Source organism: Sceloporus undulatus, chromosome 3 (genome assembly GCF_019175285.1).
Source record: "Sceloporus undulatus isolate JIND9_A2432 ecotype Alabama chromosome 3, SceUnd_v1.1, whole genome shotgun sequence".
NCBI lineage: Eukaryota > Metazoa > Chordata > Lepidosauria > Squamata > Phrynosomatidae > Sceloporus > Sceloporus undulatus.
In genome coordinates, this window is record NC_056524.1 from 89050088 (window position 1) to 89076752 (window position 26665).

At 40.0% G+C, this 26665-nt stretch overlaps 1 protein-coding gene across 4 annotated transcripts in view; it reads left to right on the top strand.

Moving 5' to 3' along the window:
• Nucleotides 1-26178, top strand: part of GEMIN8 (gem nuclear organelle associated protein 8) — a 52717-nt gene extending 26539 nt beyond the window's left edge. For all 4 annotated transcript variants that reach the window (XM_042460418.1, XM_042460420.1, XM_042460419.1 and 1 more), the window contains one exon: nucleotides 24906-26178. In XM_042460418.1, the coding sequence (XP_042316352.1) occupies nucleotides 24906-25162 (257 nt within the window). In that variant the 3' untranslated portion in view covers nucleotides 25163-26178. The remainder of the gene's footprint in view (nucleotides 1-24905) is intronic.
• Nucleotides 26179-26665: the final 487 nt, after the last annotated feature.

Consider the following 26665-nt stretch of genomic DNA (forward strand, 5'->3'; position numbering starts at 1 on the left):
GTTTCTTTTTAAAGAGAACTTAAATGCTACAAACTGCTGGTCTGTGATACAAAAAAATTCTCTTCTTTTCCACCTTGCTGTCTCATTGCCCTCACAACAAATCATGTGGTGGCACTTGAACTAGGTGATATTTATCTCCCACTTTCTACATCTGTAACTATAAAAGTAACCTTTAAAGGCTAGATGTGTGAAGTTATCCCTTGTCACAATTAATGTAATGAAATTTACTTGTACTGAACCTTCATAATTGGGAAAATAATTAATTAGAAGTTGTTGTTTGTAACTAGTCACATGCATTCTGTGCTTCATCTATGCCAGTTCATTTATGCCACAGGTCAGGGACGTAGCCAAGGGGGGGTTCTTGGGGTCCGGACCCCCCCCCCTCCATTAGAAAAATGAATGGTGCGTGCTGCTGCGCCGCTGCACCCAAGCCCCATTATAATGGTGGCACTTAGTCTGGACCCCCCCCCCTTCCTGAAATCCTAGCTACGTCCCTGCACAGGTCTGTGTGCTCTTGTCATATTTTTTGGAGAAGCACGGCTGATGTCAGAGAGTGCCTTCCCCTGTATGAACCTCAGCATTTCTATCAGTTGTTAGAAGAGAGAGGTTCACCTCCAGGAGCTTTCTGTTTGTGAAGTGGAGATTGTCAGGTTGTAATGGGAGGGGACTTCTTAGCAGAGTTTGGGAAATTCTTTTAAGAACAAATATGAGAATCAACATGATATAGTGGTTTGAGTTTGAGTCTGGAAACAATGGTTCAAATATCTGCTTGGCCATGGAAGCCCACTGGGTGACCTTAGGCAAGACATACTCTCTCAGCCTTAGAGGAAGGCAAATGCAAACCGTCGCTGAACAATTCTTGCCAAGAAAACTACCAAAATAAGTCCAACTTAGAGCTGCCATAAGTTAGAAATGACTTGAAGGCACATAAAACAGTGATATGCAAGAGTCATTATGTTCTCATGCAGTGAGAGGATGATGCTTTGAGTCCTTTCACTTGCCTGCTTGGCTGTGGAAACCCATTGGATGCACATGGGTGAGTCACACACTCTCAGCCCCTGAAAACCTCATGATAAGTTCGTCTTAGGGTCACCATAAGTCTGAAATGACTTGAATGCACACAGCAACAACAACAAACTTTGCCCTTTCCTAGAACAATTGTTACACAATTGTACTAGATCTTGAGAAAATCAAAGGATTCTGGGGAATGGGGAAATTCCTATTATTGGAAGTTTGATGCAAAAGGATGAAGAGAAATTATTTATTTTTCACACACACACACGCCTTTTGAAGTAAGACAATGAAATTAATGAGATATTATGAAGGTTTTCAACATTTCTATTATACTAGACAGGACAAAATTTAATTGACAGGGAATAAGAACAGTTTCTAAGATGAGGCAGTAAAGTGTAAAATAACAAACTGCAGTCTCTGTGACTTGGCATGGGAGCTACTTGTTGATGGCTATAGAGGACAATATTCTTCATTATTCTGGACTTTCCCACTGTAAGTATTATTCCTAAAGTGGGCCTCTTCATGCATTTCTTCTGCAGGTGTCTGCAGCTGCCTTTAATGTCTTCTGTAATTTCCCTTCTTTTCTGTATTTCTTCTCCAGGGGATTCTATGGGAACAGCTGTTGGCAAAAGGAGCATGTGATATTATTGCCAGGAGCACCTTTTAGGAAAAGTCAAACTATCACCCTGAGATGATTTCTCCCAGCCATCTCCTCATAACTTTTAATCCCTTCTGTTTCCTGAGTTTTTCTTAGGGAAAAAAACCCCTACAGTTTCTTCTCAAACTTCTGGGTTTTGTTGTTGTTGTTGTTGTGGCTTGGTGTTGTGAGAAAAAGATAGGGCTGCAACCTGTTTGGGATAAATGTTTGAACTCTGTTAGAATTCAAATGCCAGTTCCTCACTATTGATCCACATTAAGGGTTGGGTTTTAACTTCTCTTCTGTCATATTGCAGTTGTTACCCATTACCTTCTTTTAGGAAGTGAGTTGGACACTTGGAAATGATAGTAAACCACATCTGCCCTCTGAGCCTTTTTATTGTCTTAGATCTGATAGTACGAGCTAATAGTTTCTACAAGCTGTGGAAGATAAGAAAGTATTTCCACTAAGTCATGTGCTGGATCAAATAACATTAAAGTTGAGAGGTTATGTTTATATAATTCTTTCAAATATTGTCACTAGGTGTTTGTTAGGAATTATTGATTAAATACATTCCATTTTATTCAGATCAGCTTTGTCCAGACATTTGAGGGATTTAGCTCCAAACTGAGTTTGCAGAAAGTTCTTGACGGGAACTAGAAATATTCATCGAAATGAAAGAAAACACTTATTACTTACAAAAATCCATCGGGAGAACAGGAGAAAAAAAAACAATTGTAGATGTTAGTCAGATGCCTGTATGTTGTTTCAGTCCTTAGTAAAGATGGTATACTGGGGAGGATATATTTTGTGCAGGTGGGGTCCTCCTCCTTCTGTCCATGCAACAATAGGGAGATTTTCAAAGTCCAAGGAATTTAAAGTTCATTTGCATCTTAACAGGGACCCCTCTTTTGCAGTCCAGTATGCCTCTATTCCAGTGAGGTCACAAGCCTCTTTGTAGGCCTCTTATTACTTACATCCATTATAGGTTGTAGCTAAATGAACAGTTTTAAGGACTGGTTTGTATACTGCAGATTTTTCACATAGAGTTGGAAGAGACCACAAGGGCCATCCAGTCTAACCTCCTGCCATGCATGAACACACAATCAGAGCACTCCCGACAGATGGCCATCCAGCTTCCTTTTAAAAATCTCCAAAGAAGGAGACTCTGCCACACTGCAGCAGTATACTCCACTGTCAAACAGCCTTTACCATCAAGAAGATCCTCCTGAGATTTAGGTGGAATCTCTTTTCCTGTAGTTTGAATCCTTTACTCTTTGTCCTGGTTTCTGGAGCACCAGAAAACAAGCTTGTTCCATCTTCATTATGACATTGCATTAAATATTGAAACACAATTATCTTGTCATCTCTTAACCTTCTCTTCTCCAAGCTAACCCAGCTTCCTAAGTAGCTGCTCATAGGGCATGGCTTCCAGACATTTTACCATTTTAGTCATTCTCTTCTGGGCATATTCCAGCCTGTCAGTATTCTTCTTGGATTGTGGTGTCCAGAACAGAGCACAATATTCCAGATGAGCTTCAGTTTCTCTAGTGAGGTGGTGTCCAAGAGTGGGTGGTACATAGCTGTCCAAATGTCCTAGGAGTTCAGTTCCCATCACCTTTCCAATCATTGCTGTTTAGGACAGATGGATGTTGCAGGGTATCACATCTGGAGGCCCATAAATTTCCCATTTCTGTCTCCATGGTGGGGTAGACTGTTGGTTTCTATTGATGCCTCCAGAACTCTGGCATAGCAAAAGTGTCCTTTTCCACATGCCTCCTCTTATCTGTTGCCTTTTGGTGGACAAGCAAAGGGCTGTCAAGTTCTCTGCATAGAGGCTGATCCTGATCACCAGGTTACTGTTTACTTAGCCTATGCACTTAAAGTTAGACATGTATTTACATGCCTCTCAAAACTAAAGGCAAACTTACCCTTGGCTCCCAGCTGTGAAGGAGAAGACATAAGATTTAATGTGTCTATTTCTGAAGGCAAAAAATTGTGAATTATCGACTAGTGTAAATATTTTATGTGGGGGAGATGGATGGTAGAAGTGACACTAAGCAGTCACATACAGTTCCATCTGGGGTCCGTAAATTTCCCTGATTCTTATTATATTAGAGCATAATATTAATAGGTTTTTGAGAAAATTCATTTGAACTCATCCATTAGATTGTCTTCATTCTCAGTGGCCTTTTTTTATGACAAATATTTCTGTAACTTCTGAGGATGAATTAAAGCACTCCTTCAAGTCATCTGTTCTCTAATGGGAGACTAGTGAGAAATGAAAATACTTGGTGAGTATTCTTACATTGCAATGAACTAAAAGGGTTGCTTGTGGTTAAAACTGGATGTTTCTCTTTGATGCCATGGAAGTTCACCAGCTGTACCAAGTAACAAAAACTCCATACAGCAGATAGGATGGCAGGATGACTCTGCTCTGCCATACATTTTTGTGTATAAAAGATAGAAACCCCCCCCCCCCCATTTCTAAATCTGCTATTTTAAATTCATATGTGGTGAGTGTGAACAGCTGTCTGGTGATGTCTAGCTTGACTCTTAGCCATTGCTCCTATCTGGGGAATAGTCTTTGTAAGGACTTGCTAGAGTAATAACAGGTAGAATTGAAATGTTCATATTATTTCCCCCTCCACTGAATGGCTCCTATGGGCATTTGAGGTGAATGTTTCTTGTATTCACCCAGGTCCTTTTTGTGTTTTGTGACACATTGTTCAATTTTGTCAACTTGCTTGTTACTAAATGGCTACTCCCACCTGGTAGGGATAAGATGTGCACCTGGATGAAGGGAGCTGAGGCAAAATGAAAAGATGTTGATCCCTTGGGAAGTTTTTGTCAAGAAATATGGCTGAAGACTTGTAAATCAGTCAGGCTTATGGAAGCCCATTAGTAGTACTTTGAAACATACCACTGAGACTGTCCACTTAGTGATAAAAATGTCACTTAGAATAATTGACTCTTCATGCTACAGCTGGGTAGATCCACAGCTGGTTGGCTCATGTTGCCATTATAAAATGCTGCTGCATTGTATAGGATGAAACAGCTCCTTGGTGGGAATGCTCATCTTTTATTTTTCCCAGAGAGAATTCTGTGGTTCTGACCCACTCTTTTTATTTATGTCTTTATGAAACAATTTGTCAATTATGGGCCCGAACATACAGGCCAAAATAAAGTTTCTTCAGCTGTGCCAAAGCTGAGCTCCAGTCCTTTGGACTTGAGCATGGCTTTGGCGTGGCTTCTGGCCTCTTAGGACGCATGCAGCATTTAAACAGCATACCTCCAAAGTGACCCAAAGCGGCTTTATTTTGGCCTGTCTGTTCAGGCCCCTTGTTTCTGCTGTTTTGGCAGTCTCTGTTGTACCTTTTGCAGAATGATGTTTTAAAAAGCAGAGTCCCAGAACAAGGCTGGGGAACATGTGACCCTCCAAATGTTGTGAAGATGTGATAGAATGGCCAGTTGCACCCCTAGACCCTAGTTTAGCACTCTGGAGGCATTTTTTCAGAATGGTAGAAGGTGTTGTGATGGGAGGTATCTAAGTTAGAAAGTGATGGTACCTCTCCACATTTGGCTCCAGCTCTATCATCTCCTCTCATTGCCCCTGAAGGAATGCTATGCTAAGAGTGCAATAAAGAAAGTTTTGCAAACAACATGAGTGAGGACTGCTTTTCAAGTAGACAGACTTGAACTGCCCCCACTTTTTAAATAAGAAAAGTAGAAATCAGTGCAGTAGCACCCAAAGCAAATACTTGATACCTTAATTCCTCCACTTTCCAACTATAAGCTCTGGAGATGAGGAGCAAGTTTCAGCCATACCAACAGAATCTATTGGATGGTAGGCATTTGATTTAATTTTAATTAATGTATGGCCTTAAGTAAGAGCCAGAGTGGTGTAGTGGTTTGACTGTTGGACTATGACTGTGGAGACCAGAGTTCGATTCCCAGCTCAGTATGAAAGCAAGTCACATGCTTTCAGCCTCAGGAGAAAGCAATGGCAAACATTCTCTGAACAAATCTTGCCAAGAAAACTGCATGTGATAGGGTCTGTTCGCCTTAGAGTCACTAGACGTTGGAAATGACTTAAAGGCACATAACAACAGTGGCCATAAATACCCAAAAGGCACCAGATCCTGTGTGATCTTGGAAGCAAAGCAAGGATAGCCCTGGTTAATATTTGGATGGGAAGTCACCAACAAATACCAGATGCTGTAGGCTGTATTTCAGAGAAAGGAGCTAGCAAAACCACCTCTGAGTATGCCTTGCCTAAGAAAACACTACGAAATTCATGGAATCTCCATAAGTTAGCAAGAAACATGAAAGCACATATGCAGACACACACACGTAGACTTTTCTAAAAAGATAATCATATAGAACTTCTCACACTTTGCTAGGTAGGAATAATTTGGGGGGATATCCAAAAGAAGAAAGCAGTTAGAAGAAAGTGGTTGAAAGTGATGCAGAATTTCACTGTAGAAAGTCATTCACTTTAATTATACGCTTTCGAGGGGCCCCTTGAAAAACTGATAGACAGGACACCCTGCTGTGTTGCCAAGAAGCATGGAAACAATTTTAATTTTTTAAACTTTCTGAGAGCTGTTTTATCCAGATCAGTGGAACTTATTTTATTCTTTGTCTGCGTACTATTAGTTACTCAGACAACTGCTAGACAGCTGGAGGTACTATTCTTGGCAGTGACACACTTTTTTTTTTTTTTTTTTTTTTTTTGGTTTTAAAAATTTAAATTAGAATTAAATGGTGTGTTTAATACTTCCAACCTTTAACTTTAAAAAAAGGATTCTTTTAAACAGCGCATCAAAATAGAGTATTGGTCAAGAACATTATTTTTATTTTATGTCTCTGTTAAATTTTGAAAGGGTACATGAATGTTTTTCAATTCAGTATTTCATTTTGTCCTGAACTGGTGCCATCAGACACATTTTACATTCAAATTATATTTTTTCACATTGGTTGCTTCATTGTAAATGTACTGAGAGTTAAAGCAGATCATTGATTAATTATAATTTACTGTGTGGACAGTGATGATTATTGACTAAATAAGAAAACAGATTTGTTTTTAAAGTGTTTGGTTTATAAATTGATGTGGTATCCTAATAACGTGTGCAGACTGTGTGAGTGACCCCATACCAAAATGTGTTGAGTATAATCCTCCATTAAACAAAAATACTAGCTTTGGCTAATGTCAGTTGTGTCAGCTGGAAAAGACTGGAGTCTTGTTGGGGGAGGAGAGACAATGCAGAATCAGCTGGTGTCCCTGTAATCTTATTGCTATAGATTTGATCCTTTCCAGAAACAACTGGCTGTGCCTGATCCTGAGCTCTAATTTTGTCAGTCATATTCTAATACGTATTATGGAATAATTGAAGTGCACTGTACAAGAGACATTATAGATTTCTTTGTAGGATTGATGTTGTTGTTTATTCAATGTACATGGTTTGTGTACCTAGCCATTTTCAGTGACTTTGAACATATTTCTTGAACCTGATATCCTCCAGGTCTGTAGTACTAGCTTCTGTCATCTCCAGTAAGCATGGCTACCAGGTTGGGGGAGAATAAGACTCTGCTTTTGGCCCTTATGGAAGCAAACAAAAGGAAAATCTGGAGTAAACTCTTGACTGTTCTAATCCTAATCTAGAACAAGTCCTTGTTTGTTTGCTATTAGAGTGGGTGGGTGGATGGGCGGATAAGTAAGTGAGACAACTCATATGAATTGAAATACCTTCTGCTAATGAAAAGGTTAAAGTGTTTGCAATGTTTCAGCTTTTAAATAAATAAATAATATGAGAAGTATGATAGGAATGTATTATTCCTAGTATGGAAAGAGAATTCCTCCTCTCATAATAGAACTGGAGAGGGGTAATTTGGTAAACCTGATGTGTGATAGACTTAGGAAAGGTAGAAGGTAGTACAAACAGCATATACTAATTTTTTAAAATTTGCTGCCACAGGAAATCATGGTTGTCATTAGTTTTGTGTAAATTGGACTGTAAATTGGAAAAAGGATTAAATAATAGTCGGTTCACTATCAGAGCCATGCTCAGAAATATGGTAGGCCTTCACTATCTATGGATTGTGCATCCACGGATTCAACCAAACCTGGTTTGAAAATATTCTTAAACAGTCCCAAATGGCAAACCTTGATTTTGATGGTTTTTATAAGGGATGCCATTTTATGACTCCATTATATTTAACAGGACTTGAGCATCCACATATTTTGGTATTAATGGGTGCAGGGGCAATCCTGGTGTCTGGGAAAGCGGCCAAATGGCTTATTTGGCCATTTGGCCAGCTCAGTTCCCAAACAAACAAACAAAGCAACAGACACAGTCTCTGATTCTAAGGCTATAATCACAAGAGGTATTACCAAAAGATTTGTCAAGAAGTCCGAGGTCTAGGGTATCAAATAGGCAGCTCAGTAAGACAGTCCAAAGGTCAAGGGTTCCAGAAAATCAAAACAGGTCAGCAGTCCAAGAAGCAATGTTTCAGTCCAAAGAGCAATGGGAGCCAGAGACAAGTACTTTCCCCAAGAAAGCCAAATAATCAGAAATAACTAGAAAGACATCCTACAGCTGCAGGCCTTCAGGTGCATCTGATTGTCAGCGTGTTTCTGATAAAGCCTCCACAACAGATTCAATAGCAGCCTTCACACCCAGTTTGTGGGTTTCCAGGAGGTCCCTCACTGGCTTTTGTGGAAAATAACATCTTAGACTAAATAATTTTTTTCTCTAATCAGTCTGATCACTTACGTTCAATGTTGGAAATGCACAACCTGTGGGCTGCATGCAGAGGTTATTTTGGAAGGTTGAAGACCCCCTGTGGGCCAGAATCTTCCCCTCCAAATTGGTTGAATTTTGCCCAGAACTTGTGGTTTGGCTAAAAATACCTCCTAGGGCAGTGGTATTCAAACTGTTTATCACCACCCCATTTACATCTGCATGCAGACATTGAGCCCCCTCCCACTCAGTGTAGTATATGAGTAAAAATATTTGTTTATTTAGTGTGCATATTTTCATTTGCATAGTCATCTGTATTCATATTTTAACATTCTATAAGGAAATAATATCTTTATCAATGACTTGGATGACAGAATTGGGGGCACACTTATCAAATTTGCAGATGACATCAAACTAGGAGGAGTAGGTAATTTCCCAGAGGACAGGATCAAAATTCAAAATGACCTTAATCGATTAGAAAGCTGGGCCAAAGCTAACAAAATGAATTTCAACAGGGAGAAATGTAAGATACTGCACTTAGGGCAGAAAAATGAAATGCACAGATACAGTATGGGTGACATCTGGCTGAATGAAACTATGTGTGAAAGGGATCTAAGAGTCCAAGTAGACCACAAACTGAACATGAATCAGCAGTGCGATGCGGCAGCTAACAAGGCCAATGCAATTTTAGGCTGCATCAATAGAAAGTATCGTGTCTAGATCAAAGGAGGTAATAGTTCCACTCTATTCTGCTCTGGTCAGGCCCCATCTGGAGTATTGTGTCCAGTTCAGGGCACCACAATTTAAAAAAGGATGTTGAGAAACTGGAGCGTGTCCAAAGGAGGGCGACTAAAATGGTGAAGGGTCTGGAAACCATGTCCTATGAGGAATGACTTAGGGAGCTGGGGATGTTTAGCCTGGAGAAGAGAAGGTTAAGAGGTGATATGATAGCCCTGTTTAAATACTTGAAGGGATGTCACATTGAGGAGGGAGCAAGCTTGTTTTCTGCTGCTCCAGAGATTAGGACCCAGAGCAATGGGTGCAAGATTCCACCTCAACATTAGGAGGAACTTCCTGACAGTAAAGGCTGTTCAACAATGGAACACACTCCCTTGGAGTGTAGTGGAGTCTCCTTCCCTGGAGGTCTTTAAACAGAGGCTAAATGGCCATTTGTCGAGGATGCTTTGATTGAGATTTCCTGCATGGTAGGGGGTTGGACTGGATGGCCCTTGCGGTCTCTTCCAACTCTATGATTCTATGATAGGTTCAGCCATGCCAGACTCCAAATGAAAGCCACTCCTGTACTTTCATGATTACTTATTGAAAAGGACCAAAGGATTAGATCAAAATTTATATTGCAGGATAAAATACCAAAACTGGTCAAGCAATCTTGTATAACTGATAACTAAATGGAAGAGCAGGGTTATTTATTACAGTACTAGCCTATTCTACTTTGCTTCAGAATTAGCAGCAATATCCAACTGGCTGATCTTAGATATAAAGGGAGAAGAAGGTGGCTTAAAGATTCCATTTGTCATTTTTCACTGGTTTGGTAAACTAGGAACTGAATTTCCAGCTCAGAGTCAACTTAGTGTAGCCCAGAGGTGGAAACTGTGCAGCCTAATGGTCACATAAGGGCCCCGAGGGGAGGGCTCCATGCAGGCCTTGGAGCACCCCAGAGCCCCTTAACTCTCCCCCATTAAAATGGTTTTAACTCCCCTTTTCAGGAAAAGCAATCCATGGTTGTTGTTGTTTTCGGGGAAAAAAGGTGCACTGTTTTGCATTTAAATTCTTTTGGGGGTTTCACCTTGAACTAGCCAAAAAAAAATTACTCCAGCATGATTAGCTTTGACTGGAACAACACTTTTGGTTGTAGAAAATAAAATCATTTGAAATGTGGTGCAGGAGAAGAGTACTTAGGATACCATGGACAGCCAAGAAGACAAACAAATGGGTTCACAGATTATTATTATTATTATTATTATTATTATTATTATTATTATTATTATTTGTATCCCACTCTTTTCCCAGGACTGGGACTCAGAGCGGCTTCACAGCATTAAAAACAGTACAGTTAAAAACATTTAAAACAAAACATACATTTTTTAAAAAAATTATTACAGTATTAAAACAAATGGTTATTAGATCAGACCTGGGCTCTCCTTGGAAGCAAAGATGATCAAGTTAAGACTATCAACTTTGACCACATACTGAGAAGGCACAGATCACTAGCAAAAACAATAATGCTAGGAAAGATAGACAGTAGAAGAAAGAGAGGAAGACAACAAACCTGATGGATAGATTCAATCAGGGGGCTTCTGCGCAAGGGCTTGCCGGATCTGGGCAGGGCAGTGGAGGATAGGGATTCTTGGAGATGTCTTATCCACAGGGCTGCCATGAGTCGGAACCAACTCGAGGGCACCTAACAACAACAGCATTCCAGAACCACTAGATCAAATTTCCTGTAACATTTAAAAATATCAGAACCCATATTTTCTGTTAACATCCAACTCTTGAAATGACAAAACATTCTCCTTGAAGAGACCAAACAGTGGAAACAACGGAAACCAAACTAGTAATTGAAGCCAAACAAACCAAATCAAACTAATGTACAGATATGTTAATAAGATAATACTCGTGTTAGTGGTAATTGAGCTAAACCAGGGGTGGGCATGTGCTGGGGAGTGGAGAGCCATTTTCATCACCTCCTGTCCATGTGTGGACTGTACCATGCTGACTTTTTCTTTCTCTCTGCTTCCTTCACTATCCAGTTCTCACATCTATACATGGTAATTGGGAATACAATGGTCTGAATGATTCTGACTTAAGTGCTCTGTTGTATGTCTTTGTTCTTCAGTATTTTTTCCAGTTCTTTCATATCTGCCCTTCCCATTCCTAGTCATCTTCTTATTTCTTGACTGCAGTCTCCATTCTGGTCAATGTTTGATCATAGATATGGGAATTCTTTAACTATTTCAATTTCCTCATTCTCTAGACTGAATTTGTGCATTTCTTCTGTGGTCTTTATTTTTGTTTTCTCCATGTTCAGCAACAGACCTGCCTTTGCACTTTCATCTTTGACCTTCCTTATTATCTGTTCCAATTTCTGAATGCCTTCTACTAATATTATGCTGTCGTCTGCATATCTTAAGTTGTTAATGTTGCTTCATCTTATCTTCCTTTTTCTGATTCTAATCCTGCTTTTCTTACTATGTTTTCAGCATATAAATTAAACAAGTAAGGTGATAGGATGCAGCCTTGCCTGAGCCATTTGCTTATTGGGAACCACTCTGTTTCCCCGAATTCTGTTCAGACAGTGGCCTCTTGTCCTTGTTACAGATGCCTCATCTGGACTATCAGATGTAGCACCACCCCTGTGTTTGAGTGCATTCCATAGCTTTTTGTGATCTATACAATCAAATGCTTTGCTGTAGTCTATAAAATACATGCTGATTCTTTTTTGGAATTCTTTGGCGCACTCCATACGCAAAAAAGTCAGTGCAGGACCTCACACTGTCCCCTAGGCCAAAAGAGTTAGTAGGTAAATGATATTACTTGATTTCATGAGCGAATAAGAGGAAATGAAATTTCAAGGATATGTGGGAAGGGAATTTTATGAAACTATTTTTTTGATGATGAATGGGTCTGATTATAGACCAACATTGCAAAAATAGGATTAACAGTGTTTTAACTTCAGTTCCAGAGGTATCTGTCTCTCAGGCAATAAAAAGAGATAATTTGTTATGGAATCCCTAGTACTTCAGAAACTGCTCTCTTGGGATCTCTTAAAAGGACTGATCTGAGAAGAAGACTTGAAACTGATAACTAGCTTATTAGCTTCTGCCAGAATCTGAAAATAATTCCATTATTTCATCATGGAAATAATCATAGTTGGAAATAATCATAGTAAGCGGCTAGATGTGATCGGTATAAGAGGATTTGGGCTAATGCATTTTTGACACAACGTATCTACACTTAATGTACTAAGAAGAGAACATCAGCTTGACAAACATGTAGAAAAATAAGGTTTTATTTATATCACATTGAAATTAAGCACACCATTTTTTTCCAGTGGAAGAAGCATTCAGTCTGACTTTTACAAACAGTTGCTCTCAGATCCTGCCAAGCAAACTAGCTTATTTTATCCAGGAATTTATTTTTAATTCTCTTTTTTAAAAAAATGAATAAAATGATATCCTGTTTGGGAACATCTTATTAGAGAAGATGAGAAAATTTCTGGCAACCTCACACATGCTTTGAAGTTCCTGACAAATATAAACTTGCTGGTGAAACTGGATCCCCCCCAACAGTATTGCATTTTAAGTGTCATTACACCACTGAGAGATCTGAAATAAACCATTTGTTTGTAATGTGTATATATATATATATATATATATATATGATTGTGGCAGATTTTTTAAAAGAAAACAATCTTATGTATTTGCTTCCGCAGGGCATCTTTTTTCATCCAGAGACCTTTAAATTATTATTGGCGATTAGTTTATTAATCCTTCCAAAGACCCTGTGATGTTGGAAAGTAGGCATTGTCCTTACAGATCAAAAGGCAAAAACAAAGCTGTTGCCACGTCTCCTCCCCCTCTGAATCTCCACCACCATTCTGTACTTTTGACATGCTCAGTATACAAGTTCATTGATGGCTGGATAGCAGTTACACTTGATTTCTGCAGGTCTGCTTTACTCTAGAAGAGTCCCCTTCATTTACACGACATGCTGTAGCATGCATTGGCTGTATTTGATTTAGACGATTTCTTTACGTTTCATCCAAAATGGACTACCTCTTAATAACTATGGCCCAGTACATACAGGCCTTTTAGGTTCCCTCATCATGTGCTAGGAGTTGGCTGAGGGTGGAGCACCCACATGCCCCGCAATCCTCGCACGTGATGAGGGCGTACCAATGGTGGCACCCTGTATACACGGTTGCGCCATTGTTATGTAAGTGCCGCGCGGCACTTACGTAATGAGTGCACCAGTGGCACACTTATTACGCTGCTGCCGCTGCTTCAAAAGAACCCACTTTTGCAGGTTCTTTTTCTGCCTGCGAGAAGCCTCGCGGTTTGACAGCTGAGGCTTCTCTCCGGCGGAAAAACGGGCCAGCAGGCTGCCCTTTTGGGGCGGTCTGTACCACGCCTATGCCCTCTTTTTCAGGTTGCCCTCTACTGTGATAGAGTGTATTTTCACAATATAGTTATAGCAATTTAATGCCACTTTTAAACTATCCCAGCTCCATCTATAGAGTCCTGGATTTGTAGTTTGATGGGGAATTTTCTGCTAGAGAGAAGTCTACTCCCCTGATCTATAGGAATAGAATTCTTTAGCATCACCCAACTACAGGTCCCAAGAAAGTACGTACCATAACAGTTAAAGTGGTGTCATATGGCTATAACTGTGTGATGTAGATACACCCAAAATCTTTCCTACTTTTTTGTCCATTGAAGTACTCCAATCAAACCTAAAGCAGGCTCTTCATAGGAATGCATTTCTGTTTTGCCTATTGACCTTATCTGTTTTTGCCCTCATGTAAAAAGAACAGAATAATGTGTAATGCAAAAAAGTGTATGAGTGTATCTTTGGCTGTAAGAAAAGGTCTCTGGATGGGAAGTCACTTGTGCTTCCAATACCTCTGATAGAGGTAAGCCCTTGATAGAACTTGGCTGCCATTGCACTATTCTCACCATCCTGGATAAACCATCTGTTTTCTGGAGGGGTGCAGAAGCTTTTTCAGCCTGGGACTAAATTCATGAAGGGTCATGGGTATCTCGGGAGAATTCCTGAGTTGGGCAGAGATGCGAACAAAAATATTGGAGATGGACAGATGTAATTCTTAGCATTTTGTACTTTACTCACAGAAGATATAAAGCAGAGGGCAATTCTGTACATGTCTACTTAGCGGCAACAGTGCCCATGCAACAGCTTTCTGGGTTTGAAAGCACAACTCAGTTCTATGCAAAACCTTTCCAGACTTTAGCTTCTTATCTTCAGTTGTCTGTCACTAATTGGAAATAAAAGCAGAACCAGAGCAGATGGGGATCCCCCTTCCATGGACTGCAAATGGACTGCAGACCAGAAGTCTCCCAGTTCTGATTTAATGGATCATCACATCCTTAGGCCAGCTGTGTGATCATCATATCATTCAATGGAATGCTAGAAGACCATGAAGCTCAGTGTGCCCATGGATAGGTGGGTAGCTGTGATGCTGTGGGAAAGATCTGAAGATCTTGAAAACTAAAAGGGGAGGTCACACTGTCATATGCCCCATCATCTATAGGCTCAGTTATTTTCAACAGTAAAATGCAATCCCCTGGGATGTGGACATAACCATCAGACCCAATCACTTTCTAAGTCATGCTATACCTCTAGCCCCTTCCTTCCAAATACTTTGGGCATTTCAGCTAACAGTCATATTGGATTGCAAAGGAAGTATATTTTTGTTTTGCACATGGATGTTAAATTTGGGAATCTCCCAGCAGCCGCATGGCCAGAAGGAGGAGGTGCCAGCCTGCAAGATATACCCTCTGTACCATCTGAACTGAGAATGAAAACAGCAAAATGCAGGACTATTACTAACATCTTCAATTTTTTTCTCTCCTGTATGGTTTTTAACACCTTGCCTGATGAAGAAGCTAGTGGAGCTTCAAAAGCTTGTTATATGTATATTGTGTATTTTGGTTGACACAATAAAGGTATCACCATTTGGTGGATTTTTGATGTTATTGGATGTGCAAGGGGCTAGTTTGAGAGACAGTGCTTGGCCCATAGTCACATTGAGCTTCATAGCCTTCAGACTAGTACTCATCCCAGAAACATGGGGATGATCCCCACCATTACAGTTCCTAATCCTCTAAACCATCATTGGAGACAGAGATGTGAAGGCCTAGAAAAACACCAAGAAAAAAATTAGGAAACAGTGTTCCCTTCCACTTCCCCCTCCCAAAAGTGGTTGTTTGTTTGTAAAAAAATGTAAAATAATAGATTATGGAGTAATTTATTTTAGAATGATGAATAAAATAATAGATTATGGAGTAATTTATTTTAGATTGATGAATAACCAACCTATTTCCAATAAAATGCCCATTATTTCCTTCCCCACATTACTTCTAAAAGTTATGTAGTAGGTAAACATGACTAATGTATCACACATCAGGATCAGATTACTGTAATTCCTGATGTGTGTTTTTTTTTCTCAGTTCTTTTTAGAGGAATGAGTCCATTATGTCTGCTTGACACTGTGGAGGATTAGAGGAAACAATATATAACATCCATTGTTTTTTACGGATGTTGATGGTTGTGTCTGTTTTTATGTGAATAGAGGAGGGGTTGTCTGCTCTTCAAATTGCCCATAGTAAAGAAGTTTCTTACAGTTGAGAACCTTGTAACTGCCTTTGGAACCATAAATGAAATACAGTGGGCCTTCCTTATACGCGGATTTGCCATGCACGGATCTGAGCATTAATTTTTAGAATAAGAACAAACCATAGTTTGCTACTGCAGATGTAATAGCAAAGAGGAGTGATTGAAGCTGAGGATTCAGGAGGAGGATTGAATGTGTGCAACCCAAAGTATGTTCTCAGTCTTCTAAACCAGGGAGATGCTGTTCATAGGGAGGTGCTCTGCCCCCAGGACCATCACAAAATCAGAGTGTAGCAGAAAGGAAGGGATGGTGCTAGCATGTTGAAAAGGAGAAGAGGCAGATTTGGCAGGCTGCACAAAATATGTTGGCAGACTACATCTTGTGTACCCTTCCTCTAGTCTAAATGATGATTTAGAGATTCAGAAACATGTGTACATCAATCCAACTAGCAGTTCCAATTCTCTTCAGAATTCAAGGCCAGGGTTGGGGTGGGGAATCAGTCTTTTATCAAATTCCACTTTTCTGTGTTGTGCTAAAGGAGCCACAATGGTGTTGTAATTTGAGTGTTGGCCTAGGACTCTGGAGACCAGGATTCAACTCCCACTCAGCCATGGAACTCACTGGGTGACCTTGGGCAAGTCACACTCTCTCAGCCTCAGAGGATAGCAGTGGTAAACCCCCTCTGAAGAAATTTCCCAAGAATACCTCTTAGGGTCAATATGCATCAGAAACTACATGAAGGCACGCATCAACAAAATGTGAAACTTCAGGTGTTTCATTCCTATAATGGTTTCTGGAAACAACTTTGTTCCATAATTGTAATTAAAGAGAGAGAGATCTCCTTTCCTGCAAGATATTTTGGCCTAAATACACCAAAAGCACCAGGTCTCATCTGATCTTGGAAGATAAGCAGGAAGCCCTGGTTAGTACTTGGATGGGAGACTGCCAAGAAATCCCAGGTGCTATATTCCAGAAGAAGAAACTGGCAGAACCACCTCTAAGTATCTCTTGCTTAAGAAAGCCCTATGAAATTCATGGGGCTACCATAAGTCGACAGGCGACTTGAAGGCACATACACACACATTTCAGCATTCAGGAAATGAAGAATTTGGGTGCAAATCACATGCTTCAAAGTTGCCTATTTGCTCTAATTTCTGTGTGGCCAGTGATTCACCATAAGCAAGACTGAACTGTGGGGTAAGATAATATTTTTGTTAGAAACTGTAAAACTAATAAATCCTACTTTCCACTTTGTGGATTCATTTTGTTTGCATTGACAAAGCGTTCATTGGTCTGCTTTATAACGCTGGCTTACAGTGACGTCATCGTATGCAATGTTTGGGTCAGGAATCTGTAAGATTGCTTTCATGTTGTTAAAAGGCTAGATGATTTGTCAGTATATCGGTTTTAAAAATGCATACCTCACTGTCTTTATTTCTGAAATTAAGAAAAAGGAATGTCAAGGAAAATACATAATCTATTGCAACAGATTTTTATGTTCTCTCAGTGGCAATGGGAGAATTCTTGGCCAGCATTACTAAAATGTTGTTGGAAGTAAGCAGTGTTTGTGTTATGTTTTTAGAAAACACATAGATAAACTTGGCAAAATAAATACGTATAAGGAAATTGCAAAATGACCATAATTTACCAAATTTATATGACGTGCAAACTTGATTTTTTTTCTTAAACTCAAATGTAGTGCATTTTAGTAGGCTCATATAGTACATGTAGTGTGATCCTGCTCGAATTATAGAATGGAGGGGGTGTCTTTATTTCCGGAGCTATATTTTCCCTATTTCCATGCACCAGTTATAAAAATCCCATTAGCTCCCTTTACCATTTTAAATTTCTTGTTGCAGTTGTAGAATATACACCTTCTCTTAAAAGATTTATGCACCACTCTCCCACTATAAACACCCTCCAGTTACAAATGCCATTTAAAAGTACAAAACACTACCAAGAAAAAAATGATGGTGTCAGTGACAACTACAAAAATTAATATAAAGATAAATAATTTTGTAAAGCACTATAAATAAGCCATTGCAACCAAAGGCTTGGGACTTTATTCTGATATACAAGCTTTGCATTTTTACCTCTGGGTTGTCTAGACTGTGAACTTGGCCTGGCACAAAAAAGTGTTCAGTCATCCAGAAATCATTTAAGCACACTGTACCAATGGCTGTGAGCAGATTTTTTTGTGGGGATGGGGGTGAAAGCTTGACAAAGTAAGAAAAAGTAGATGGGGAGAGTCTGAAAATCCAAAGGCTTTCCAGGACTTCCCATTTTCCACCACCATTCGAAGTAGCAGTTTTACTTGTTTATGCTGATGCGGGGGAAACAGAGTAAATTATGGCAACCTTTAATGGGGAGACAAGACTTTATGTCTGCAGGCATTACAGTCCAGCAAAGAAATGAATCCAGAAATTGAAGTTCCAGATTGTACTGTTTAAATATCTATTTTCCATGAATAAGGTATAATTTGCTTTTGGGGCCAGACTGTCATTCAGCTGCTGCTACACACACACACACACACTTTTTTTAACAGACATAAAATATACTGCAGATGTTTTGAAGCAGATATGGCAAGATGCTTGATTTTGCTCTACAGTCTGCAGATTATTTCATTGGTGTGTATCCAATGAGTCTAAAGAGTTTAAAGATTTGCATGGCATTGCAAGCTAAAGAGGACTATGTGCATAATATGTACATGCTAGTGCTAGTACATATTTAGAAGACTGTGTAATCAGAACCTTCCAGGTATACTGTATCAAAGTATGCTTTTGTCCATCAGATCATTTTCTGAAATTTTGCTGAAAGTTAAAAGTTGTCATTATATAACCAAACTATGAATCAGGTTTCTGATTAAAATCTCTTTCCTACCATTAAATCGTTAGATCAGGAATGTATGAACTCCTGAACCCTAACAGCCAAACTGCCTGACTTTTGGCCACTCTAGAGAGCCACATTCTGTCATTGCAGCTACCATTTTATATCACCCTTGTTCACCTTTGGGGGTAGTTCTGTTTTGTTTTTGCAGAAGAATAGCATCTCTGCATGTTACAGGGATGCTGGGACTGTTCTTTCATTCAAGAAAGTGTGTGGCCAAAAACATGTTCAGGGATCTGTGGAGTCAGTGGATCCCAGGAGCTGTGCTAGACCCTAGTTGGCTTGCATGCAGCTTGAAATCTTTATGAAATCCACCCTTGTACTCGATGAACAGGGCACATGTTCTCTCAGCCTCTATCTTCTTTCTGTAGTATGTGGGTGATAGCTGATTATTGTCTTTTGGGATTATTAATTGAGATTTCACGATTCTGGGTTATATGCAACTACATCCATTTGCCAACAGAATAGATACCATTGGGAAAACTGATTCTTCATTCCCCTTTCACTCTCACTCCTTGTTCCCCCATATATTTTTAGAAGTTTCGGGGACTTTTCAGGAGCAGAGGTCAGTCAGTCACTCAGGGAAAGGAAAGGGAAGCTGCACTGTGCGAGTAGTAGTCTCCTTCTACCCTAATGTAACACTATTTGAAGTCTCTGCAGTGCTAGATAAGTGCTAGCTCGCATAGTATCGTCCTCCACAGTTCTTTTTGGGATACATTGAAATCCAGCCCATAAACATTGTCAATGGATTCATTCTTTTAAAACTTCCAGAAAGCATATACAGTACTTGATTTTCTGTTCCTTAATAACACCTTCTCAAAGACTGTTCAGAAGCTTTTAGTTCAGGGAATTGTGGCCATCCAAAAGTATTTGACTGCAGCTACCATCAGCCTTGATCAGTATAGTCAATGTTAAGGAATGATGAAAGTTGTAGTCCATCAGCTTATGAAAGCCATCCCGCCTCTAACTGGTGAAGAATAGAGCAACTGGAAACAATAAAGCCTATCTTGTTTGTACACATGTGTGTTCACGCTGCCTGTTGATTTATAGTAATCCCATTAATTTCATAGGGTTTTCTTAGACAAGGAATATTCAGATGTGGTTTTGCCAGCTCCCTCCTGGCATAAAGAACCTGATATTCATTGACAGTCTCCCATCCAAGTACTAACCATGGCTAACTCTGCTTAATTTCCAAGATCAAATAGGATTTAGTGCCTTTAGGGCATTGAGGGAAGGAAAAATCAGAAGTGTTTTACCAGTTCCTTACTCTGAAATATAGCTTACAGCACCTGGTATTTCTTGGTGATCTCCCATACAAGTATTATCCAGGCCTGGCCCAGCTTATCTTCCAAGATTTGATGGGATCTGGCCTTAACCTGCCTGAAAAAAGCAAAAATAAATATAAAATCTTAAACTAGAAATAGGATATATCTAGGACTATTTCTTCTTGCATAAATCTGCTCGGGCATTGTGAAAGTCCAGGCAAAACCCTCTCCGCGCTTTCAAGGAATGTGTGATGGTAGCTGTACAAAAACAGGCATAACCCAGTTGTGCCCAGCAGCTATTCTTCTTGTATTTGACACATGTACAAACAGGCTTTCTGTGTGCAAAGTACCTTCATCTAAGGGGAGGGTATCCTCATTGGACCAGAATATTTCCTTCCTCTATTTCAATGGTTCCCAACCTTCCTAATGCCGCGACCCTTTAATACAGTTCTTCATATTGTGGTGACCCAAACCCATGAAATTATTTCGTTGCTATTTCATAACTGTAATTAAATAGGTGTTTTCCAATGGTCTTAGGCGACCCCCATGAAAGGGTAATTCGACCCCCAAAGGGGTCCCGACACACAGGTTGGGAACCACTGCTCTATTTGTTGGTTATAGGGCTAGCCCTTATACAATGGGCCCTCCACATTCACTGGGGTTAGGGGCACAGGACCCTCATAAAAATAGAAAAAAATGCAAATAAAAAACACCACTTTTTTTACCTGAGAGACCACCTCTCTAGGAATCTCTAGGTCTTCCAGCACAACTCTGTGGTCAACATCTTGCAACTGTTGGCCATACAATCATGCTGGAGGGCCTGCAAATGCCTATAGAAGTGTTTTCTGTAGTAATCTCTAGGTCCTCCAGCACAACTCTAAGTTTGGTTTCTAGCAAATTCTCTCTGGAGGACCTAGGGATTGCTAGAGTTGACCTGTTAATCAAACCCACAAAAGTCAATGCTACAAATGTGGAGGGCTGATTGAAGTTTCATAGCCCCAACACATATTTCTTAAAAGCAGTTTCCCGGGGAGGGGGGTGTGTCTTATAACACCCCTGCCCCAGCAGAATTATCTCCAGATGCCCTCTCGTAGTAGCTCCTTCCATCTTTGGATGTGAGGCAGAAAGTAAATTAAATGGCTTCTTACTTGTGGACCTCTGGTTTTGCAATTTTATTCTTCATGGAACTTTGCTAGACCATGGCTTTGGTATGGGGGACTGAACTAGAGGCCTTTTAACACTACACAACTGTACCACTATGATTTCATTTTAAGTACCATGGCTGCATCCTGTGAAGTCCTGGGCTTTGTAGTTTGGCTAAGAATTCTGACTGTTCCTCCTGAACTGCCACTATAGTGATGGGGGGAAATGAGGCAGTTGAAGTGACATGATAGTGCCATAATTGTAATGTAAAAAGACCCAAGATGAAGATCTTTTCAAATGCCCTGATTTCATACGATTGGATTATATGTAGTTTTAGCTGCAATTAACTCTCTTACCTGTCCATTTAGGTCATTTTTCTGTTATTCTGTTTATGTCTGTTAGCCGTTCTGAGAGCTTCCAAGCTGAACAGCAGGGTAGATATCTTCCAAATAAAGCAAAATAAATAAAATAAAGCTATTCTCGCGGAAGATAATAATCTTCCCCATTTACTGTTGAGGATGGGAGTTGGTAATGAAGAACAAAGATGGGCTGTTTCCAGTGCGACTTTAGACGCACGCAGCTGTTCCTTAAGAAGGTCTGCACATGTGTCCATTTCCTGCAAAGATACATTTGGCAAAAGACCACAAGCCAGTAAAGCAGAGCAGCATGTAACTTTTAGAGACTCAAGGCAGGGACTCTTAAAATGGGAGTATATTGTTCAAACATTCTGTCAGGAAAACATCAAACATCAGTTTTGAATTAAGATGAGGTTTCTGATTTTATTTTCTCCCCCAGGATTTGTAGTGTGACAACTTTTTATAACTATAGTCATTGCTTTCTAAATGCCATCCTTGTTAAACTTAGCCTTCAGCTGGCTTTAGAGAATGAGGGTGGTTGTTGGTCCCAAATTATTCACTTCTTAAACTGGCAGATAAAATTGCCCATAACCTATTTCCATCGGTCTGAAAAGCTAAATATTTCACAGTGGAAAGCAGAAATTAAAATCATTCAAGCAGAAAGGATACTACGTGAATCAGTCTGAATACCAGTAATTCATGTTTAACACTCTATGACGTCTGTTGCTACCTTAGGTAGTGTTTAATGGGGAAAATAATGAATTGCACCCCTGTGAGTATGCGGTAGTGTGTAAATTTGGCAGGTGTCTGTAAACAGAATAGCAACAGCTGTGTTTCACAAGACAAGCATAGCTTGGGCATGTATGGCAGGCTGAGACTTGTCCTTTCTCTTCCTCTCGAAAATGTCAGCAGTTTTCATTGGCAGAGGTTCGGCTAAAGTTACATTGTCCTGTTTTATCATTTCATCTCCACAGCTGCAAAACAGTTTAGGCCTGTTCATTCCATTTTATTGGAAGAGGCAAAGTTTAATTTAACTATTGGGTGTGTGCACGACATGTATGTTCTTTGGTACAAAATCTGTTCATACTTTTTTAAAAAAGAAAAAAATGTTTGCCATTTTCTCTTTTCTGTTATTTTTATTTCATTCTTCACTTCCTGCTCACTTTTCATGAGATGTACTTGTTATTCTTATTGAGATTCTACTTCACATGCAAAGAACTTGTTGTTGTGTGCCTTCAAGTCATTTCCGACTTACACCAACCCTAAGGCCTTCACTGATCATGGGTTTTCTTGGCAAGTTTCTTCAAAGGGGGGTTGCCATTGCCATCCTCTGAGGCTGAGATTGTGACTTGTAGAAGGACCTATTAAGACTATTTATATTCCACCCATCTATATCACTTGGAACGATTAAGGTGATGTATGTTAGGATACTCAGAGTAGTGGCTGGTGGACTTGTGCCAGTTCCTGAGCCATCCACACTGGTCCCTGACAAGTTTCTAGGAGAGAAAGAAATAATTGTGGACCATGGGCTCAAATATGGTACTGGTCCCTGGCACATGGGATGCTGGGTGGGGGGGTGGTGGATATGACCCAGATCGTATAGCATAGGTGAACATCACTTTAAAGGGCAAATTAAACATTGTGATTGGACAGGTGAACATCACTTTAAAGAGCAAATTAAACATTAAACAAAGGACTAAATATAGATTTAGTCATATGGAACTGGGTTGAAAGAAGCATATTTCTCCATTGCCCTCCCCAAGACAGCTCCCTGAAAGTGTTAAATAAAAGATTTAACTATGATAAATCATGTGGAGGGAACTTCCCTGCGCCATCACCCAAGGCCTATTCATACTATACAATTATAACACTATTGTTCCATTTAACTGTCATGGTTCCAGCCTGTGGAATCCTGAAGTTTGTAGTTTGGTGAGACACAACGTAATCTGACAACTCTAAATGTCCCTCCCTGAACTGCATGTCCCAGGATTCCATGGCACAGAAACATGGCAGCTAAAGTGCAATTGTAGCATTATAATTCAGTATAGGTTGAGTCTCCCTTATCCAGAATCCCAAAATCCAAAATACAGTATTTCAAAAGCCAAATCTTTTTTTATGGGTGGCTGAGATAGTGACACTTTTCCTTTCTGATGGTTCAGTGTACTCAAACTGTTTCAAGCAAAAAATTATTACAAATATTATGTATGAAATTACATAATGCATATGAATATATGAAGCATAAATAAACATTGTGTTTAGACTTGGGGTCCCATCTCAAAGATATCTCATATGTATGTATATGCAATATAGGTATTCCAAAATGCAAAAAAACCAAACAAACCCCAAATCCAAAACACTTCTCGTCATTTTGGATAAGGGAGACTCAGTCTGTAGTGTAAATGGGCACCTGCTTTGGGAGTATCTTCCACATCTTTGCAGACTACCACCTGCTCCATTCAGCAGTGAGCCAGCTTCCACTGATGTGCATATGCCTAAATCTGTTGTCATTGTACCAAGCTTAGAAAGGTGCAGCAGATAAAACCAACTAAGAAACCTGGGGAAGGAGTGAAGGGTCATCTCCCAAAGAGTTTACCACCCAGCAAGACAAATATGTGTCAGAATAGCCAGGTGAAAAATAGGATGGGGATGAGTAGTCCTCCTGAGTTAAAGAATATGACCTTGTCCCGGCCATGGGAAATGCTCTGTTTTTTCCCCTAAAAGCTGTGCCTCAACCACAATGAGGACATTAACAAGAGTCTCTCTGGAAGATTTAGATAGCGGGCAGGCTGAGTCCCTTAGATGTTTTGGAACCAAGCCTGCTAAGTCTAACAGATTGTTGTTGTGTTGTGCCTTCACGTCATTTCCGACCTATGGCAACCCTCAGGCGATATGATGGGGTTTTCTTGGCAAGATTTGTTCAGAGGAGGTTTTGCCATTGCTTTCCTCTGATGCTGAGAGCATGTGATTTGCCCGAAGTCACCCAGTTGGTTTCATGCTGAGCTGGGAATCAAACCCTAGTCTCCAGAGTCATAGTCCAATACTCAAACTTGTTCTCTTGACAGATAATAATCAACAATTTAATCAGTAATGGGTTTAATCATGTTTTTAATAAAGTTGATATTTAATTCCTTTTTAACTTCTCTAAATTAATGTTTTAGTTGGATCTTTTTAAAATCATTGTTAGCCACCTTGGATCCTATTTTGGGGAAAAGGCAAGATAGAAGTGCAAAAAAAAAAAAAATCTCAATAGAACAATAAACTTCATTTTGCCCAGAAAAAAAATAAGCTATTATGCTTCAGTGCAGCTGTTAAGCTTCAGACCTGTGGTAACACAGATCTAACAGCCTAGTAGTGCTCAAGTAGTTTTTGCAGTGGGTTTTAAAGTTGTATGTGCATCTTGATATCCAGGACATGGTTTTGAGATAAACTTTTAACACAGCTGGCATAGGTGATGAGATCAGCTCATGACCTGTGTTTTGTTTTATTTAGGAAAACAGCAGAAGCTGGAGGCAGAACACCAGGACATGTATGTTGAAGCTGACCACGATCTTCACCTGTCAACAGGTCGATCTGCCCAGCCCCCTGCGGAGAAGCCTGGAGAGAGAAGAATAGCTGAAATGAGAAAACTCTATGGTGTGGGAGCCAGTAAAATCCAGGCTATGGAGACGACCATGCAACTCAGTTTTGATAGGAAGTGTGATAAAAAGCAGCCCAAGTACTGGCCCATTATTCCTCTGAAACTCTGAACTATGTCTTTCTCTGTCCCTGTTAGGAGACTCAGAGCTGCATATCTTAATGCTCCACCAAGCAGAAGGATTTAGGTGAATGAATCAAGAGTCAGCAAAAAGGCCTTTCATTTATTTTCCTTTCCCCTTTCCAACTCTCCTCTGAATGGCTTTGCTAGTTTCCAGAATCCATTCCAGCTCAACAGGAAGAGCAGAGTTGATCATTTGTACTGCAAGGGATGAGGAAAATTCTCTTTTAAAAGTATATTTCAGCTAATTTAATTTTGGCCTGTCTTGGCTTTGCAGGAAGTGAGGCAGCATTTGTTTTCACTTTGTTATGTGAAAAAGGTTAAAGACTATCCAAACCTTGTCCAGGTCAAAAATTAAATTTTAGTTTTTATGCATTATGCTAGCTTTGTCATAGGTTTTAAATGTGTGTACGTTTTTTGCCACATTTCAGTGATATTCTTGAGGCAGCTGAAGTAGTTGGCCAAAGTACTATGTATTCAGTTACTGTCATATAGGCCTGGTACATATAGACAATAGTAGGGCTCGGGACTGTGCACCAGCCGCAGGGTCCCAAGCCCTACTACATGCGGGCAGTGGCATAATGGCGGCGTCCCATCCACACAGGTGCCGCCATCTTTACGTAATGAACACATAGCGTCTGCACGGTGCGGTGCATCTGTTACATGGCGCACTCGTGACGTAACCAGGGCGACAGGAAAAGAACCCGGAAAAACCAGGTTCTTTTAATTCCAGAGGGATGTCCCACGATCTAGCGGCTGCAGCATCCCTCTGGAGTTAAAATGGGTGCCTGCAGACCACCGTTTTTGGGTGGTCTGTACTGTGCCTATGTTAGTTGAATACTTTCTCAGACATTCCAGTAGTATAGGAAATCTCTCTCCCCCAGACTGAAATCTAACCTGTAGGGTTCCAGCATAAAGCAAACATGTATAAATACTTTCCTTTCTTTCATTTATTTGAGTTTTTCTGTCTCTACAGTATGAACATGTAATAAACATTTATGGAATCAGTATGAGTGTTTACACTGACTATAGCTGATCAAAAAGCCAAACCCTGTACAGGCCAAAGTAGATATGATTACTTGGAACATTACTGTAGATATTACTTGGTTCTCCAAATAGATAACTTTCTTTTCTGTGCAAATAATAGGCATGGGGGGGGGGCACAATTCCAATTAGGAATGAGGTGGAGTGAAAGGGTTAAGTTGTCTCCCATACACAGAGTGGTCCTTCCCCCTCACATATATGCATGCACACTGACTGTTGTTTGAACCAAAAACAGCTATGAAGAGCCACTGAACTGCATAACAAACTCAACCTGGCTTCTTAAACACACACTTGTATACACAAGCGTTCATACATGTATACATGCTTACTTACATACAAATAGCTCGAAACTGACTGGTGCTACTGCTCAAGAGAGGGACAATCCCCCTGAACCTGAGGCCACCCTGTATCTAGTTTAAATATATTTGCTGTCTGTGCTTCTTGTCTCATA